The 19,419-nt window shown below is 40.9% G+C and overlaps 1 protein-coding gene across 4 annotated transcripts in view; it reads right to left on the reverse strand.

Annotated features, from left to right (window-relative positions):
- The window catches only part of MYLK (myosin light chain kinase), a 226,943-nt gene that overhangs the window by 155,616 nt on the left and 51,908 nt on the right, over window positions 1-19,419 (reverse strand). For all 4 annotated transcript variants that reach the window (XM_057430189.1, XM_057430188.1, XM_057430191.1 and 1 more), the window contains one exon: window positions 4,285-4,442. In XM_057430189.1, coding sequence (XP_057286172.1) covers window positions 4,285-4,442 — 158 coding nt within the window. The remainder of the gene's footprint in view (window positions 1-4,284; window positions 4,443-19,419) is intronic.

The following is a 19,419-nucleotide window of genomic DNA, read 5'->3' on the forward strand; positions in this document are numbered from 1 at the left end:
CTCACACTTGATGTGCAATTGAAGGACAGTTTATCAGTCAATTCCTCCAAGCTGGGAACCTGCAATGCAATTTCATAAAAATCTGGGATGGTTTCCTGAAGAATCACATCAGCAACTGATAGATGAACAGCTCACACATCCATGCAGGAGATGTTTGGGGAGCATGTAGGGAAAGTAACCTAGCCTTTGCCTTACTAAGTGCTTCCACTCCTCAGTCAGTGTTCCAGGCCAAAATCGTGCTCATACACCTGAAAGATAATGAGCTAACCTTTTATTCTGAGGTCACATTGGAAAACTGGATCTGCAGTCAGATATAGGTAAACTTGCTGAGATTTTAGTAAGAAAACCAGGGCGGCAGTAGGAGCAACAGAAAAAAATAAACTCACTCGTGTTAATGGCAACTCCAGTTCCTTTCTCTAGTTTTTAATGTTTATGGGCTGTTTCTCAATTTCTGCACTCTCCTTGATCTTGAACTGCTATTTCACACACGTTATCTTATGTGCCACTGGAAAGAAAAGCAACAAGTTTGACCCTGGGGCCCTCTCTTCCTTGGTCACTTAATGAGTGTACAGGATCATCAAAATATCAGCTTTATATCCTGTCTTAGTTTCTCAAAATATTTGTTCTTTCTGATAAGATAAATTCCACTGCAGAGGAACTCTTTGAAGAAAATCTCCTGTCTAGCCATTTTAAAAACTTTTTCCTTTTCTTTAGCCCGAGTCTAGTTTAATATTTGTACTATGTGATGAAGCAGAGTATCAGCGACAACCCATCATAACATCTGTAGCCTCTCTTCCAGGATAGAAAATCCCAAGTATGTTCAGCAGCTACTCTTATTACTAAGTCTTAATGATTTTTTTTTTCATTAAGATTGTCCTTCTGAACAGATATATTATCCTTCTGAGACTCTGGATCATTAAAGCAACACAAGAAGCAACATTGCACTAACCAGCTGAAGATGGACGCAGATGACATAAGCTGTGCAGGCTGCTGCAGCTTTAAGTGACAGTATCCTTGCAAATCGTACTGTTGTGCTCCCCCTCATCCTGCCCACACTGTTAGACTAAGAGCACAAACAAAATACTAATTTGAACCTACCAGTTAAAAACAACAGAACCAAACACAATCTCACCCACCGTCTTACATTATAAACAGATCATACCCTCAATTTTAATAGTTTGTATTGTGATTACTAACCTAGTATTTCCCGCATAAGACAATGAGAACACAATGTGCTCTATTACTCTCTATGTCCAATTATTTCAATGTAGCTTGTTCCCTCCAAAAGAAAAAAAAACTAAAATAATTGCAAGTTTTTATCTGGGCCTCCAGCTAGGATGGATTCCAGGAACTTTGGAACTAATTCACAACAATGAAGATTCTCTGTTTATCTCTTCAGCTGTTACATATTTCTTCATACCCCTGTTACCTGAGAGAGGTAAAACAAAACTCCTCCAGGGCAGCAAACTGGACTGAGCAAAACACAGGCAATGCTCCATGCATAGCAAGAGGCTGAAGTGCCAAAGGCAACGTCTGTAATTGCATCATCTTGGTTTGCCAAACTGTTAAGGCAGGCTACTTGCTACAAAGTAATTGCAGATCTCACATGTATTTCAGCAGTTGTGCTCTAATATTTGGCATTTGCGAAACCACTTTGAGCATTAAAAGTTTAGTTCAGCTATATGACATGCATGCAACTAGTATATTATCATCCATATTTTGGGATGGAAAATGAAAGACTTCAATCATGCTCGTATACCAGAACTAGAATTTAGATTTTCATCAAGTAGGTTCAACCCAGGACTTCAATCAAAGCTTTGTTCCTCCAATGAACTTAAGCCTGTCAGTTTACTTAGTACTGAATTTGCTTATTTTTTCCAAGCTACTAAAAAGACCGCAAACCTCAGACTTTACCCTTGCAGCCTCCAAACCAACCAGAAAAAGGGGAGAGGTATCCCTGAAAAATTAAAACCAAATCTTGAAAAAATGCAAAGCACTGATGGCACTCTAGCTTGTTGGTCATTACAGTTGCTTCCATTTGACTAATAAAGGTCTGCAGAAGGCACTTAAAATGGGAAATACCCCACTTGAGCTTTGAATTAGGAAACATGAGAAATGCAAAAACAAATCATAGCAACATCACATGCTTCAACTTTGATCTCTCTGTATTTTTACTGCCAGTTGCAGTGGTGTCTGGAGGAACCAGAGTTCCTTAGAACAGTATTGTACATAAGCGTCACGTGCCTCAAGCAGCAACATGTTGCCATTTTTCACTGTGTCTGAAAAAAAGTAGGGCGAAATAAAGAGAATGGGGGGAAAGGATAAAAACAGTATGAGAGGGAATGCTCACTGAGCCTGGCCAGTGTCATACAGATGGAGGGTTTCAGACTGGTGCCTTAAAATCACACTGGCTGTGTGGTTTGGTTGATAATGCTGGAGGGAAGGAATGCCATCCAGAGGGACCTTGACATGCTTGAGAGGTGGGCCAATGCCAGCCTCATGAAGTTCAACCAAGCCAAGTGCAAGGTCCTATACCTGGGTCAGGGCAAAGAAGAGATTCAGAGCAGCCCTGCGGAGAAGGACTTGGGGGTGTTGGTTGATGAGAAAATGAACATGAGCCGGCTTCAGTGTGCACTCGCAGTCCAGAAAGCAAACTGTATCCTGGGCTGCATCAAAAGGAGCGTGACCAGCAGGTCGAAGGAGGTGATCCTGCCCCTCTGCTCTGCTCTCGTGAGACCTCACATGGAGTATTGTGTGCAGTTCTGGTGTCCTCAACATAAAAAGGACGTGGAACTGTTCGAACAAGTCCAGAGGAGGGCCACGAGGATGATCAGGGGACTGGAGCACCTCCCGTATGAAGACAGGCTGAGGAAGTTGGGGCTGTTGAGCCTGGAGAAAAAAAAAGGCTGTGTGGTGACCTGACATCTGGTATCTGAAGGGTGCCTACAAGGATGCTGGAGAGGGACTCTTCATTAGGGACTGTAGCAATAGGACATGGAGTAATGGGATAAAACTTGAATAGAGGAAGTTCAGGTTAGATATAAGGAAGAAGTTTTCTACTGTGAGGGTGGTGAGGCTCTGCAACAGGTTGCCCAAGGAAGATGTAAATGCCTCATTCCTGGCAGTGTTCAAGCCCAGGTTGGACAGAGTCTTGGGCGACATGGTCGAGTGCGAGACATCCCTGCCCATGGCAGGGGAGTTGGAACTAGATTATCTTCAGGTTCTTTCCAACCCTGTCCTTTCTATGATTCTAACTGCTATTTATGAAAAATGCCAAGTTTTCTTCAAAAAAAGTCAAATCCAGGAACTACTTCCAAGTTTACCCTTAAAAATGTATATACTCTAAAAATTGGTTGTCTGAGCAGCTCCTGGCCTGCTCTTGTGTAAACAAATATTACAAATATCAGATGCCCTCTACGAACCCTCTGTTTGAGTTTCAGAAGTTATGAATTTCCCAAATTCCTTCTAGCCCTTACTATTGTTACAGTAAATTTGCAGCTTCCTGCCTCTGTCAGACAAGTCCCACCACTTCAAAAGATTAAAAGTGCAGTCAGTTTGGTGATATAACTGTCAGCATACAGCGAGAGCATTACGTGGACAGGAAGAAGCTGAAAGGGCTGAGAAAGAAAACCAGCAGCTCCAGGAAAAAGACTTGGGTCAAGGGTGGAGAAAGGAAGATAGCTAGAACAAGGAAGGGATCATACCAAAATTGAAGCATGAAAGAAATATGGATGCCAGTAAACACAATTCAGTGTCTCAAGTATGATTGGGAGAACCTGGAATCCACAATACACTACACTACATACCCTTTAAAATCCTTTGGGTTAACAAGTTTCCTTGAACAGATCAATCTTTCCTCTGAAAATTCTCTACAGATTCCCAGCTTGACTACAAGGAAGAACATGCCATAGCTGGGTTAGATTTGTGTTACACAGGAAGATTCCTGAGCAGGTAGATCTGAGATGCAGGCAGGTGAATATGCAGGGAGAATAGGTACTCTCTGATTAGAGACAGCTCTTGAAGCAGTTTTTCACTGATACTAAGCTCAGTGCCTGGCATACTCAATTAGGTTACACTTAGCACATGCTCAGGTTTTGCAGCACTCTTCTTTCAGAAACAGTCCTGTAATGCTCCTGCCTCCTCAGAAGGGTAATGACTGGTGCATTCTGTTTGAATAAAGGTTCTGTATTGCAGAGGTAACTTCATTAACTTTGCAGCCTACGAGGCACCTTTAAGAAATAGCAAAAATAAATGGAGAAGTGCTCCATCATCTCTGTTTCTTACCTTCCCCTCAAATCTTGCAGTGGCTCCCAGCTGCACTCGGATATTCCGAGGAGGAAGAGTAAATGCAGGCGCTTCAACAGGAACAGGGGGACTGAGTGTCAGAGAGGTTTTGGAGACTCTAGTAGATGTCACCAGTTTCACATCCCCCATCATGTGGACTGTAAAAGAGAAAAAAAGAGGTAATATAGAAGTTATGAGGAATAGTTACTTACATTACAGTAACAGCTAAGAAACAGATCAGGAGCAGATTGTTCTGTATGTTCACTATATTTGTACACATAATATGAGCCTTTGGCATAAGGTGACAAGTGCTATCTTCTGGGTGGAGAACTAAGACCAAGGAAGAATGCCTGGTGTGCCTGCAGCTGCCATCAGGGTCACAGCCTTCAGCTGAACTCAGTTCGAACTTTCAAGTCCCGGACCAGAGCCTTAACCATAAAGTCATCCTTTACAATTGTACTGAAAGGTAATAACATATTTCAGGAGGATATTTTCACAATGTGACTTTGATTTTCCTGGCTTCAAATACACCAAAATCAGTAAGTCGCAAAAGCAGAGCCAGCATTACACAAGTACTTATGAAATAAAGAGACCTCTGTTTGCACTGGATTTAAGTTGCAAGTGGGAATGTGGAAAATCTTATTTTTCATGCCATGCTTTCAAGATCTTAAGAAATATCTGGATCTCTCACTCCAAAGCACTTCTAGTACATAACAAATACTTTTGCAGAAATTTCAAGTCTCTACTGCAAATCCTTTTACAGCACATAGACCCGTAAAATAGCACAGAGACCTAATTACACATATCTCCCCTTCAGAGGTGATTCTTCCGCTACACGTTTTATGTTTCCCCAGGAAAACATTATTGTATTTTCAAAAAGCAAAATCTCAGATTTTCTGGTGAAGAAAGTAGTAGCTGACCCTAACACTAATTCCTTAAATCATCTACATATATTAGAAGACCCACTGTAAAATGTCTATTTAATAGACAAGTCTGACAAAGAAAAGAACCTAAGAAATGGCTTCAACCATCACTAAGTCATGTTGTACCAATGAAGAACACTGAGTTTTCAGTCATAACCCTCTGCCATACACACCAATCCATGGTAGACTCTGTATTTATTCATCTGGTTAAAATAAATAATACTTGAGTAAACAGTGAAACTTCAATTTGTACAAGAAAAAAAAAATCAATTAAACTATGGTTTAGAAGGCAAATCCTTCCAAGATACCAGTTACATTCTGTATGCACACAGCTATCGTCACTGCAAATAACAACTGTTAACTGTCAATTAACTGTTTGCTCATTAAGGAAGCCTCCAAATTCAGTTCTCCACTCAGCTAAAACTGTAGTTTATCCCAGCAGAACTTAAATCAATGACATAGCTGTAAGCTGATGCTTACTGAGTCTGTATTTCCTAGCATAGTTCTAAACTTAATTTTTCTTTGCACATCAACAACAAACATTTTTCAAATCTCAAACTGGCATAAATATCGTGTGATCTTTTGTCACTTTTAGCATGTAACATTGATAATTTTGTATCTGTTTGCCAATTCTAAATTAGCCTAAATCCCATTTTAGGGTTAATTTCTAATTTTCTTTTTTTCTGTCCTCATTCTTAAAGTGCTTCCTTGAATTTTTGTTTTTCACAGATCATCTTCACTTTTTGACATGCTTAACTAGCTACTCAATTGACAGTTTTATTTCTGTCCTGGGTTCAGCAGTAGCAGCCATTTTTCCCCTTCTTAGTAGCCAGTGCAGTGCTGTGTTTTTGACTTTCAGCCTGGGAACAGCCATGATAACACCAATGGTTTTAGTTGTTGCTCAGTAATGTTTACTCTGACCAAGGACTTTGTGAGCCTCATGCTCTGCCAGGGAGGAGGGGAAGCCGGGAGGAAGCAGAGACAGGACACCTGACCCAAACTGACCAAGGAGGTATTCCATACCACAGCACATCATGCCCACTATATGAACTGGAGGGCTAGATCACAGCTTGGGTCGGGCTGGGTATCAATCGGCAAGTGGTGAGCAGTTGTATTCTCTCCCCTTGTTATTTCCCTTATCATTATTATTATTGGTGGTAGCAGTAGTGATTTGTGTTATACCTTAGTTACTGGACTGTTCTTTTCTCAACCTGTGGGAGTTGCATTCTTTCGATTCTTCTCCTCATTCCTCTGGGAGCGGGGGAAGAGAGGTAGGGGAGAGTGAGCGAGCAGCTGCGTGGTTCTGGGTTGCTGGCTGGGCTTAAACCATGACAGTTCTTTTTGGCACCCAGCGTGGGTCATGAAGGGTTGAGATAACGACGGATTACCCACACAATGCTCTCCTGTACTAAGGTACATGTTTCCATAGCCTATAAATGCCAAAATCTGCAATGTCTCTCTAGCTATGAAACTTTTAACTAACAATTCAGTCTGCCAATACAAACCAACAATAAATTCTTCAGACCAACAGTAGTGACAATAATACACCAGGTATAAGTACAGGTACTAAGAAAATTTTCTTCAGTCTGAAGACATTGTAATGCATTTGATTCCATAAGAAGCCAGTGACAAAACCTGTCCTTCCACATACATCAGTATCAACTTTACAAAGAATTTACAAAACCAAAACAACATCAAAAAAAGTACATACCACCTAAATTTTGTTTTAAAAAGAATACTGTAAGAGTAGTAAAATTATAAACAAAACAACTGACATCCAGAATCCAATTCAAACTTGATATTCACCCATGCAAATGGAACTCAGTTTTGGTCACTGCCATTACAGTGGCTGAAACAACAAGAGAAAACTAAATATAACTCTACAGATGCTCACAGGAATATTCTGTAGGGACAAAATCCTCAAGCGTCTGTGCTTAGGGACAATGCACTGCTTCTGCACGGTGACTTTAAGGAACATACTTGGCATAACACCTGCTTACCCACAGAAATCTCCACACTCAGGATGCTACAAGACCAAATTCACCAATTACCTGAGCCACCGGCACATGCCTAGAGAAGACACTGCTCAACATACACTCATCCTCCAAGAATCACTAGGCTCAGGTATATCTAGAGAGCATTGAATGAAAAGTCCTGCGGCTGTGGAGGGAAGAGGGGAAATGGGAGGGGAGAAGAAAGACAAAGAAAAGAGAGGAGGGAGAAGGGGGAAGAAAGATAAATGGAAAAAAGAAAAGAAAGAAAAGATTAAAGGAAAAAAGGGAGAAAAAAAATGGGAAAGGGAAAAGAGAAAAAAGAAAAATGGGAAACAGGAAACAAGAAACAAGAAAAAAATGGGGAAGAGGAAGAATAAGAGGAAAAAAGAAAAAATAATATAAATTTTGTAAAAATTAAAAAAAAAGAAAAAGGGAATGGGGAGATAGAAAAACATATTCGTAACGACCAAGCCCCTCTTACAGGTCAGGTTCCACTTCTGTTTCATGTTGGTAAAATGCCAAAACCTGTCAACAAATTGATGGTTGAGACACTAAAGTGCAAACCAAATAGCTAATCTGTTCCATAGGTACATCTTTCACAGAGTTGTTTTTCTAAATAGAATGTCTAAATGGGATTGAATTTACAAATTAATATTAGTTCAAATCAGCACAAGCAGTTTTCTAGCAACACAAGCTCCCCCATTTAGTAATCTGACTTTAATTAGCTATGTGTGCTGAAGATGATTCTAGTAAATAATTAGGAAGTATATTTTTCAGCCTAGAGGATGTTTATCAGTTATGTTCCTAAACAAATAAATAATTCCATGTTGTGCAGTCTGAAGTTACTCTGGAAGCACCACATCCAAATATTTTAAAGAAATAATTGTCCCAGAGAACAAATCTTGTCCAAGCTTAACATTTGGTAAAAAAGGAGAAAGCAGACACTTAAAAGTAATGGAATGTACCTGAATTGTTTTGTTTTGTTTTATTTAAGCAACTTTTTAGAATGAGCCTATCCTTAAAATCTTTTTCTTAGGTATGTCAGACTTGCTGCTGAGTAAGATTTCAAGAATGCTACATGAACTCATACCATTCAATTTCACACGCTGTGTGCACCTAGACCCATGGTCCTTAAACAAAACCAACAGTAACTGAAGTTGTAATACAAACACTGTGGCATTAAACATAAAAGCAAACCACCATGCAAATGTTGGCATGCAGGGTAGTGATGTGGTTCGACAGCATTTCTAATCTGGACTTTTTTTATTCTTAATCCTTTCTAAAAAGCACATAAATCCTTACAAATTCTCACAGTGTGCCCTCTAATCTTTCTAATACCAAAGCAGACTAATGCTTCTCAAGCATTTTCTACTGAGAACAAATCTCTGTCACTCAATACTCTCCTCACAAAAATAAACCTAAAAAGCAAAGACTAAGAAATCCACCTCACAGTTTTTTCTCCTCCACTTATTTTATGTAAGTAAATACTTACCACCAGCTTCCTACATAACCATTTAATTATACTAATTTCCTATTACCAAGTCCTTCCTCCGAGGCAGAATTGAGTTGCAGAGAGAGCATGTGTCTCCGTATGTGAGAGCAAGCTCACACAATTGAGAGGAAACCAGAGCTGTCAGCTGAAAAAACCTTTGCTTGACTCAGTAATACTGCAACTCTGCACCTAAGTGGCACATTTTTACCTAGTCCAGCTATGCTGTCATTTTAACCAGACTGCTTTCAATAACCTCTGAACCATCTCTGGATTCTGGATAGAACCTTTTGAGCTCTTTTAAACATAGGAGAAACAGGACAGACAGCCCAGGGGCTGGAGCATTTGCCTGCTGTTTAGAAGTCCTGGTTGAATTCCTTGCTCCTTAACTGGGCTGCCTTCATGACTTCAGGCAAGGTACTAAGCCTCTCTTTGCCATGGCTCCCCATTTGTAAATGGGGATTATTATTCTTCCTTACCACAAAAAAGTGCAGTGGGGATAAACTACATTAGACGGTGGAAGTCAGGCTACAGTAATAGGACCACACAAACAGAACAACTAACAAAAAGCACAAAATCATCATGAGCTTACAGGAAGCTGCATCTCATTATAGCTTTCATTTTTAATAAAACATCCGGGGGAGAGAAGGGGGTGTTTTCAAAGAGCACACATTTTAAAGCATTAGGTAAAATTTATTCTCTTACAGAGATCCCTGAATTCATCACAGTTTCCCTAGGCACTAAATATTATCCATTTTGCTTCAAAACCTTCAGTACTTAAAAAGTTTCTTTGATTGCTAAACCTGCTTGACAGCTTCCCTTTTTCACATGCCTTATTTTCTTTCCTACAGCTTCTTTCTTTACCACAAGCACTCACAAGCAGTTAACATACTTCTATACAAATTTGTAGCTGAACACATTCTCCACAGAGCTACAGAAATGGATTTTTGCAGCCCTAATGACTCGTGGCCATCTTTTCAATCTTGCCCTACAAGATCAAACAAGTAAGTATCTTGCCTCCTGTCAGCTACTGTTATCCAAGAAGCAGCATGTGGGGAGAACAATAAAGGATCAGCAGAGGTGATGAAGTCATCTGTAGATTTAGCAGACAAGAAGAGAACAGGAAGCGAGGGACTACTAACCCCACCAATCATAGTCACATTATTCCAGGTAGTTTATCCTTCAGACTCAGAAATTATAAGAGATATTGGCTTCTGGTAAAGGAATAGCAACAAGATTATACTGTTGCAAGTAGGACAAATTTGAACTGGACATGCTATTAATACAAGAGAAATAGCTCTTTAATTTTTCTAACGAAACAATGGGGTACTGTCCACAAATCATTTTTTCATGATGTTCAGATCTTCTTGTGCCCGTACTCTGCTATATATAGGTCTTGCTAAGTGTTGTGGTCAAGCAGAGCCCCCAGATGTGTCCTGACACTATGGGACAAAGTGAGATTTTGTATCAGTCCTGACTCAACTAAGGTTTCTTCCTCTGACATCTCATCCATAAATGACCATCAGCCTCTCACTTGTTCTCTGCATACCTGGTTTCTAGAAAAGCCCTTTCATTATAGGAGTTTTCAAGACGTTTTCACTCCAGACCCCTAAATGTCCAATTCCCAGTAAAATTTGATAGTGACTGTTACACATGGCAGTAGGAACAGGATCAGATGCCAAATCTTCACACACAAGTCCATGATCCAGAAATTTTGCAAGCTTAAGTTTTGGCAACACCATGCATGTAAAATCCCTGGATAAGTTCCACAATATGCATTTGCAGAACTGTCCCACGCAGATGGGAATTACAGGTCAACTTGCAATTTGTGCTAAAGCTTAGGATCACTAAAGTGACAGCAAAACACGTTCCAAACTAAATTACAATTTCATCTGGGACCATCACATCAGAGATTTTCCCAGAAGTAAGCAAGTTCTTCAAATCCCATAGTTTCAGTGCTTTGGATTTTACACTCAGCAAGTCAAACACGAGGCTTTGCATTAGCAGGAATCTTGCTTGTACACAGAAAAAGGAAAGAACAGGTTCAAACTCTCTCAAGGAGCTCATTTTAACAAAATACCATTGCAGCCTCTAAATTTTAATCTGATACAGTTATGTTCTTCAGGCTGTTTTCAAAACTGAAATAGCATCAAACTCCTAAGGAGATACACACGAGACTGTGATATTGATTTTTGAGTTACAACGTTAAGTAGGAGATTTCTGAAACGAAGCTAGGTAATTTTCTTATGTAGCACTGTGCAATATCTTCTGTGAGTTTGGGTTACTCTGTTTGAGATAAGAGGAGAATGGAACTGTTTTGTGGCAGACTTCCTTTAGCATCCTTGCAACAAAAAGGACCCTTTCTACATATTCTGTCAGGGATTCTGTGATGCTGAATTCATATGTGTTGAATATGCAAATTGTGACGGTGGATACTGTTCATAAGTAGAAGTGGCTAATCTAATGTGACTAAGAACAAACTTTACAATTAATATTCAGCTGACAAAAAAAGACAAAAAGATATTATCATAAAGCTTGTGTGACACACACCTTAATTCTTTTTAGCATGTCAGAGAGAGAGGTAAGAAGACAATCTATTTGTCCAATCAATACATTTGGTGCTTTTATTATATTTCATAGAATCATAGAATCGTTAGGGTTGGAAAGGACCTTAAGATCATCTAGTTCCAACCCCCTGCCGTGGGCAGGGACACCTCACACTAAATCGTATCACCCAAGGCCTCATCCAACCTGGCCTTGAACACTGCCAGGGATGGAGCATTCACAACTTCCCTGGGCAACCCATTCCAGTGCCTCACCACCCTAACAGGAAAGAATTTCCTCCTTATATCCAATCTAAACTTCCCCTGTTTAAGTTTTAACCCGTTACCCCTTGTCCTGTCACTACAGTCCCTAATGAAGAGTCCCTCTCCAGCATCCCTATATCCCCCCCTTCAGATACCAGAAGGCTGCTATGAGGTCTCCACGCAGCCTTCTCTTCTCCAGGCTGAACAGCCCCGCTTTCTCAGCCTGTCTTCATACAGGAGGTGCTCCAGTCCCCCCTGATCATCCTCATGGCCCTCCTCTGGACTTGTTCCAACAGTTCCATGTCCTTTTTATGCTGAGGACACCAGAACTGCACACAATACTCCAGGTGAGGTCTCAAGAGAGCAGAGTAGAGGGGCAGGATCACCTCCTTGGACCTGCTGGTCACGCTCCTTTTAATGCAGCCCAGGATACGGTTGGCTTTCTGGGCTGCAAGCGCACTCTGAAGCCGGCTCATGTTCATTTTCTCATCAACCAACACTCCCAAGTCCTTCTCCACAGGGCTGCTCCGAATCTCTTCTCTGCCCAACCTGCAGCAGTGCCTAGGATTGCCCCAACCCAGGTGTAGGACCTTGCACTTGGCATGGTTGAACCTCATGGGGTCGGCATCAGCCCACCTCACAAGCGTGTCAAGGTCCCTCTGGATGGCATTCCTTCCCTCCAGGGTATCAACCGAACCACACAGCTTGGTGTCATTGGCAGACTTGCTGAGGGTGCACTCAATCCCACTGTCCATGTCAGCGACGAAGATGTTAAACAAGACCGGTCCCAACACTGATCCCTGAAGGACACCACTCATTACTGGTCTCTAGCTGGACACTGAGCCATTGACCACAACTCTTTGCGTGCGGACATCCAGCCAGTTCTTTATCCACCGAGTGGTCCATCCATCAAAATGATGTCTCTCCAATTTAGAGACAAGGATGTCATGTGGGACAGTGTCGAATGCTTTGCCCAAATCCAGGTAGATGACATCAACTGCTCTACCCCTGTCCATCAGTTCTGCAGCCCCATCATAGAAGGCCACCAAATTGCTCAGGCAGGATTTCCCCTCAGTGAAGCCATGCTGGCTGTCACCAAGCACCTTGATTTTCATGTGCCTTAGCATGCCTTCCAGGAGAATCTGCTGCAAGATTCTGCCAGGCCCAGAGGTGAGACTGACTGCTCTGTAATTCCCCAGGTCATCCATTTTCCCCTTCTTGAAAATGGGGGTTATATTTCCCTTTTTCCAGTCATCAGGAACTTCATCTGACTGCTATGATTTCTCAAATATGATGGCCAGCGGCTTCCCAACTTCATTCGCCAGCTCCTTCAGGACCCTCGGATGGATCTCATCAGGTCCCACGGACTTGTGCACGTTCAGATTTTTAAGATGGTCTCGAACCAGTTCCTCTCCTACAGTGGGCCCAAGGTCTTCATTCTCACAGTCCCTGCATCTGCCTTCCAAGACTTGGGTGGTTTGGTCAGAGCCTTTGGCAGTGAAGACCGAGGCAAAGAAGTCATTCAGAACCTCAGCCTTCTCCAAATCCTGTGTAGAAAGTTCTCCTGATAGCTTCCTGAGGGGGCCTACATTCTCCCTAGTCTGTTTTTTATTTGCTATGTACCTGTAGAATCCCTTCCTGTTATCTTTAATACCTCTAGCTAAGTTTAATTCTAACTGGGCCTTAGCTTTCCTAACCTGGTCCCTAGCTTCCCAGACAACATCCCTGTACTCTTCCCATGCCACCTGTCCTTGCTTCCACTTATTATAAGCCTCTTTTTTCAATTGGATTTTCCTCAGGAGCTCCTTATCCATCCAAGGAGGTCTCCTGGCCCTCCTGCTGCACTTGCTTCTGGTTGGGATGCAACACTTCTGAGCTTGCAGCAGGTGATCCTTGAATATCAACCAAGAGTCTTGGGCCCCCCTGCCCCCTAGGGCTGTATCCCATGGAACCTTCCGAAGCAGGTTCCTGAAGAGGCCAAAGTCTGCTCTTTTGAAGTCCAGGGCAGTGAGCTTGCTGCACGCTCTTCTCACTGTCCTGAGGATCAATGCAGCATGGGCGATAACCTGGAATGGTTTCCTTTGTACAATCACATAGCTGGGTGAAGAATTTCATCCTGATCTTCTACAGAAGAATAACTCAAGATGATCTTAAGTGACCTACATTTAAAGATAGTGTGGGCTCTGATAAAGAAGAAACCCCTTTATTTTTATAAATTACATAAGACAACAATTCCCAAATGTTCTTATGAAGGTAAAAGAAAATTATGCCCTCCCTAGCCCTCTGTGCTGCCTACCAAATAATTCACTAGCAAGGATGTGACTTGCTTGCAGATACAGACAGTTGTAAACATCCTCTAATTTTCTTATGTTTAACAGCGCTGTTTAGGGTACTGAAGATACCAGGCCCATTTGATTCATATAGATGCCTTAACTTCACCTACTCTCAGTAGTCATTTTGCTGCAACAGAACACCTGTAGCATGAGTCCTGACATGTGTCCTTGCACAGTTGCACCTTCAAGGTTTATTGATATATTAAATTAGCTGAAAAGGGTATATCAGTTACAAGAAAGAATGTGGAAAAACATACAAAAAGAGAGAACTGGATGTATACCTTATAACATATACTCATCTTGATTATAAGCAGACATGCTACATTGTTCAATTATTCCATAATCACAGAGTGTTAAACTTTGAGAAAAAGCATGCCCATTACAAAGCACCAGGACATATATCTTAAAAGAATGCAATGACATTTTAAGGCTCAAAACCATGCATGTTTAATTTGAAACATCAGATTAAGCAGCAGTAAATCAGAAGAGACCACAAGAAACACAGCTTCTTTGCAGCTGTTATCTTAGAAGAAATACGAGTAACTAAATGTGACATGCATTGGGCAGGTTCAGTACAGCCTCTATACCTAAGAATTATGTTATAGCGGCAAATTGAAACCAGAGGGAAACCCAGATGGCAAATAGGATGCAAGCTGGAGTTGTTCCTGCTGATTCCAAAGTGGTTTCCTTTTAGAAGCACGCTGGGGAGGGTAATTCAATCTGACTTCAAAACCTGCTACAATTCTAGTTTACAAGCAACATTACACCCCCACCCCCAAAAAGACACCCCCCCCCCCAAAAAAATAACACCAAAAAAACCCAACAAAACAAAAACCCAAAAAAAAACACCAAACAAAAAACCCAAACCAAACCAAACAAATCCCTGAGACCTACAGAAAGCCTCTCAGTGTCCAAAGCAGCAGGTCCTGGCAATAATATTCTACTGATTTTTCTTTAAAGGACCATTTCTAATGCTCAATATAAACCAAAATCCAAACACCTTATTCTTGGGAAGGTTTTGACTAAAATCAAATTTCTGAATTTCACCTTTGATAGCTGGCCTCATAAAAGAGCAAACTTCTAACAATACATTTTCTAGTCCTTAAAGAAGGATTTTCAGGACATGTAGACCATGTTCTTATAATATCTGAAGAGACATCCCATTTGCCAAAAAACACGTGTACTTAATTTACACCTTATATGTTATCCTTTACAAGTATGGAAAATAACTGGGAGAAGTTGCTGTTTATAATAAACATGCACGTGTCTAAGTTTAGGGAGATTTCTGGGTGTGGGATGACATTTATCACTGAATAGCAGGACCTGGGCTCCTATTTTTACAGGAAGAAAAATGATTTTCCCAGTCGTGTGCTGCTTTCAGGACATACACTGATGCCAGTACCAGAAAAATCCGTGGGAAGGCATTTGTTTCAGGTCATCTTCATACAGCAGATGAGAATTTCCACCCTATTTCCTCCCTCCAACTCATAAGCACGCGGCACCAGTGACTGAACACCATAGAATACCTGAGGTTTAACTGGGAATATCAGTTGCCCATGTGTCCTGGGTTCAGCAGTAGCAGTCAATTTTTCTCCTTCTTAGTAGCTGGTGCAGTGCTGTGTTTTTGACTTTCAGCCTGGGAACTGTGCTGGTAACACCAATGTTTTTAGTTACTGCTCAAATGTTTAGACTGACCAAAGACTTTGTGAGCCTCATGCTCTGCCAGGGAGGAGGGAAAGCTGGGAGGAAGCAGAGACAGGACACCTAACCCAAACTGACCAAAGAGGTATTCCATACCACAGCACGTCATGTCCAGTATATAAACTGGAGGCAGCTACCCGTAAGGGCTGGGAGACTGCAGGGTTGGAGGAGGTATCGGTTGGTGCTTGGTCAGGCTGGGGGGGGGGTGAGTTATCTGTCGGTGGGTGGTGAGGTGTTGTATTCTCTTCCCTTGTTATTTCCTTTATCATTGTTATTATTGATGGTAGCAGTAGTGATTTGTGTTATACCTTAGTTACTAAACTGTTCTTATCTCAACCCGTGGGAGTTGCATTCTTTTGATTCTCCTCCCCATCCCTCTGGGAGTGGGGGAAGGGCAAGGGGGGGGGGAGAGAGAGACTGCGTGGCTGACTTGCTGACAGGTTTTAAACCACAACATCACAGATTTTAGAGAACTTGGGAGAAACATTAGGAATAGACTCTTGAAACCTTCTTGAAATGTAACTTGCAACTCTAGAATAACTTTCAGTGCCAGTGGCAACCATGTGTAGGTGAAGCATGTCAGTATAAGCTGACAGTAGCATGAAGTTTCTAGTATTCAAGCACAAATTTGCAGCTGCACTTTGGCTTCAGACCTTAATAGTCAACATACACAAGCCCAATAATAATGCTTTGATAACAGCCACACTTAGCACTTACACACTATCTTCCATCCAAGCATATTAAAGGCTGTTTGTATGTATTTACTCGCCCACTATTGAGGAGGAAGAATGATTCAGTGCTTCAGTGATGTAGTATAAGACTATAGATCTAGGAGACAATTAAAAAAAAAAACAAACCAAAAAAAAAGTAAAATCAAGATGTCAGAGATCCCATGACAGAAAAAAAATAAAGTTCAAAAAAAAAATCTTATTTCCTATTTATTTTGTAAGGGAATTCCTTTTATCTGAGTACAGCTTTCAGCAAGGCTTCTAGCAGAGCTAACAAGTTTACTTCTGCAGAAAGATAGCATAGGGCAAGTTTTGAACGTCTGCCTGCTATCATTTGATTTAAGTAAAAACTTTTATGGAAAAGTCCTATTTTTACAATGTCTCAGTGGCGGTAGAACATTATGCTAAATCAGCAGTTTATAGTGAAGTTGTCTGTTGGGGCTTTGGTTGTTTTTGTTTGTTTTTTTTTTTCCCTCTTCTTTTTGGGTTCCACATTTCAGAGACTAACCACAACATTAACTTTTCCTCATGTTGCAGGTGGCCAATTGGTATTGCCCATTTCCAAGCCAGTAGGGCCATAAAATTGCATGAAAGGTGAGTCATGGAAGATTTGTGGTTCATAAACCACAGAATCTTTAGCCTCTAAATTTTGCTTTGTGCTTTAGTTTCAAATACAGCCAGAATTCAAAAAACAAAGACAGACCCAAGTCTGCCAAGTTCTATGCCATTTGGGAAAATGAACACATGCACTCCGCTGGCTGAGGTGTGTGAACCCTGGGGTAAGGTTGGAAAGAGACCTGTCGACTTCAGCCAGAGATAGACTGGGCCATGGATAAACATCACTAAGTTTCAAATTATACTGCAAATACTTAATACTAAAGGAATTAGGTTCTTTGTTTGAAAGAGCCACTGGTTCTTCATCCTGAGGTACTCTGCACATGGCCAAATTCTGTGCTGCCTTCCATTCTAAAAAGTCCTATTAACTGTCAGCAGAAAACGTAGCCCATAAGTTCTCCTACAAGTTTATTTTTTCTGGAAACAGCAGTCTGTTCATGTATGCAAGCCAGGAAACTCCAAGAATCATTGATTATACATCAGTCCTTAACACTGTATTTGGCACTGTAAAGCAAACAGAAACACCACCTTGCTGAGAAAGTTATAACCTAGATCCAAGATGATGAAATACAATGACAATACCTTTTTTCTTCATTAACAAAGAGTTGGCTGTTTTTCATAAGAGCACTAGATTGCATGCAAAACTTACTGCTGCAAGACGCTCCAGTTAGGCAGTTACAGCATTGACAAGAACATCTACAATTAGATTGGAGAAGAAATTTTTCTACAGCTCTCAAAACTTCAGGATAAAGCAATGTCTGCTAGAGAGAATGAGCTTAGGGTTGGTCCACAGCACCCTCAACACCACATTATCTATCTAACACAGGGCAGCTTCCTGTGACCTTCTTCCTGTCTTCATGCATAGAAAGAAAGAAGTGAAAGTTTTAACAGTGCCATCCAGCCAGAAGAACCATGCCAGAGATCTTCAAGAAGTTAAAATAGCCTTCAGAAGATGAGCTGGAGACATCTTTTCTACTTTACATCTACTGTACCGGTTTTGGCAATGATGTAACCAAACAAGACCAACTCCTAACACTGAAGCCATCTGTCTACTTTTCTCACAGCTAGTAAGGTTTCACATCCAGTGCTGTATGCTGCACTCCAAGCCTGAACCAGCTGCAGACTTTGAAAATAAACAAACAAAAAGTGGTAGCATTTTTATAAATTCTTGAACTGAGTAATACCCCAAATGGGCCCCACTAGGTGGAGAAGTTAAGGTGGTAACTATATTCAAACACTTAACAGCTTGCAAAGAAAATGAAGGCAAATTTATTTTCAATATACATGGAAAATGAGATGTGAAGTTATAAGCTTTTAATTGTACCATGGACAATTTAGATATTAGAGGAGAAGTTTCATAAATAAGAATTGAAGTAGTCCTGGAAGAGATTCCCCCAAGTTTGTGGGGTCTTAAGTGCTGGAAGCCATACAAATGTATGTCAGGAATGACATGTACAGTTGATTTAGCCTTGGACATGGGAAAGACTGGATTGCCTTCTGAAGTCCCTTCCAACACAAGGCTGTATGATTCGTCTGACAATTGATGTCAAATTTGGACCTCAATATAGGACTTTCACATGCTGCATATGGGCCAGCAAGACAACTCTTACTCTGTAGAGAACACTAAATCTGAAAAGAAACAACTGTTATAAGGCGAAAAAACATCAGCCTATGAAAACGACAACAATATTGATATATAAATCATTAATGTTACAGAGTTAGTGAGGAGGCAGCAGACAGAAGGAATCTGGTTTAATCTTACTTAAGCACCAGTTTGCAAATCTCAGCCAAATGTCCATTTCTGATAACAAGTGAACACTACCTTCATTTGAGACTGTAGACAGTAGGTCATACAGGCAAAGAAATCAATACCTTTAAAGACATTTCCATTTTCAAACATAAACTGGCCTGTTACAGTCAAATACCTTACTATATAAAAAAGTTTTTACATACTTTTTCTGGGTTTGTAAATTCAAGTTGCAGCAAGTTACTTAGATCACATCACATTTGTTCAGATATGTTCTACAAAAGCACACAATGCACATTCTCCAAGCCTTGAAATGTGTGTAAAAAGATCCAAATATGAAATTGTTTTGGAGCCTCTTCCCATTTCAGTGGGGCTAGCATGAACAGAAGAATGGTTGGACTCAGTCTGAGATCCAAGTCTGTCTTGACTGCCCTGTTTCCAGCTGGGAGACAAACCCAAGAAGGACCCATTTTACTTCTTCTACATGGAAATTTGTTAGACTGGCTCTTCTCATGGAATTTGGGCCTCATCCAATCCTCATCCCCTATTTACACAGTATATATGTTCAATGAACATATCAGTATTTACTTTATCAGGAGGGAAAAAGTGGTAGGAATAATAAAACCTTGCCACCATGTCCACAAAGCAAAAGTTTTCCTATCCTCTTCTAAAAAGCCAGAATTGTACAAGGCATAGCAAGACACCTTGTGAAGATGTTCTCTAAGGGATTGATCCTGTCAGTCACATCAACTTGTCTATCACAATGAGAGCAACTGGCCTAGGGTTACTCACAGGCAG

The sequence above is a fragment of the Pezoporus wallicus genome, unplaced genomic scaffold (assembly GCF_028554395.1).
Source record: "Pezoporus wallicus isolate ANWC-B61680 ecotype Strahan unplaced genomic scaffold, APGP_CSIRO_Pwel_v1 contig_5261, whole genome shotgun sequence".
Lineage (NCBI taxonomy): Eukaryota > Metazoa > Chordata > Aves > Psittaciformes > Psittacidae > Pezoporus > Pezoporus wallicus.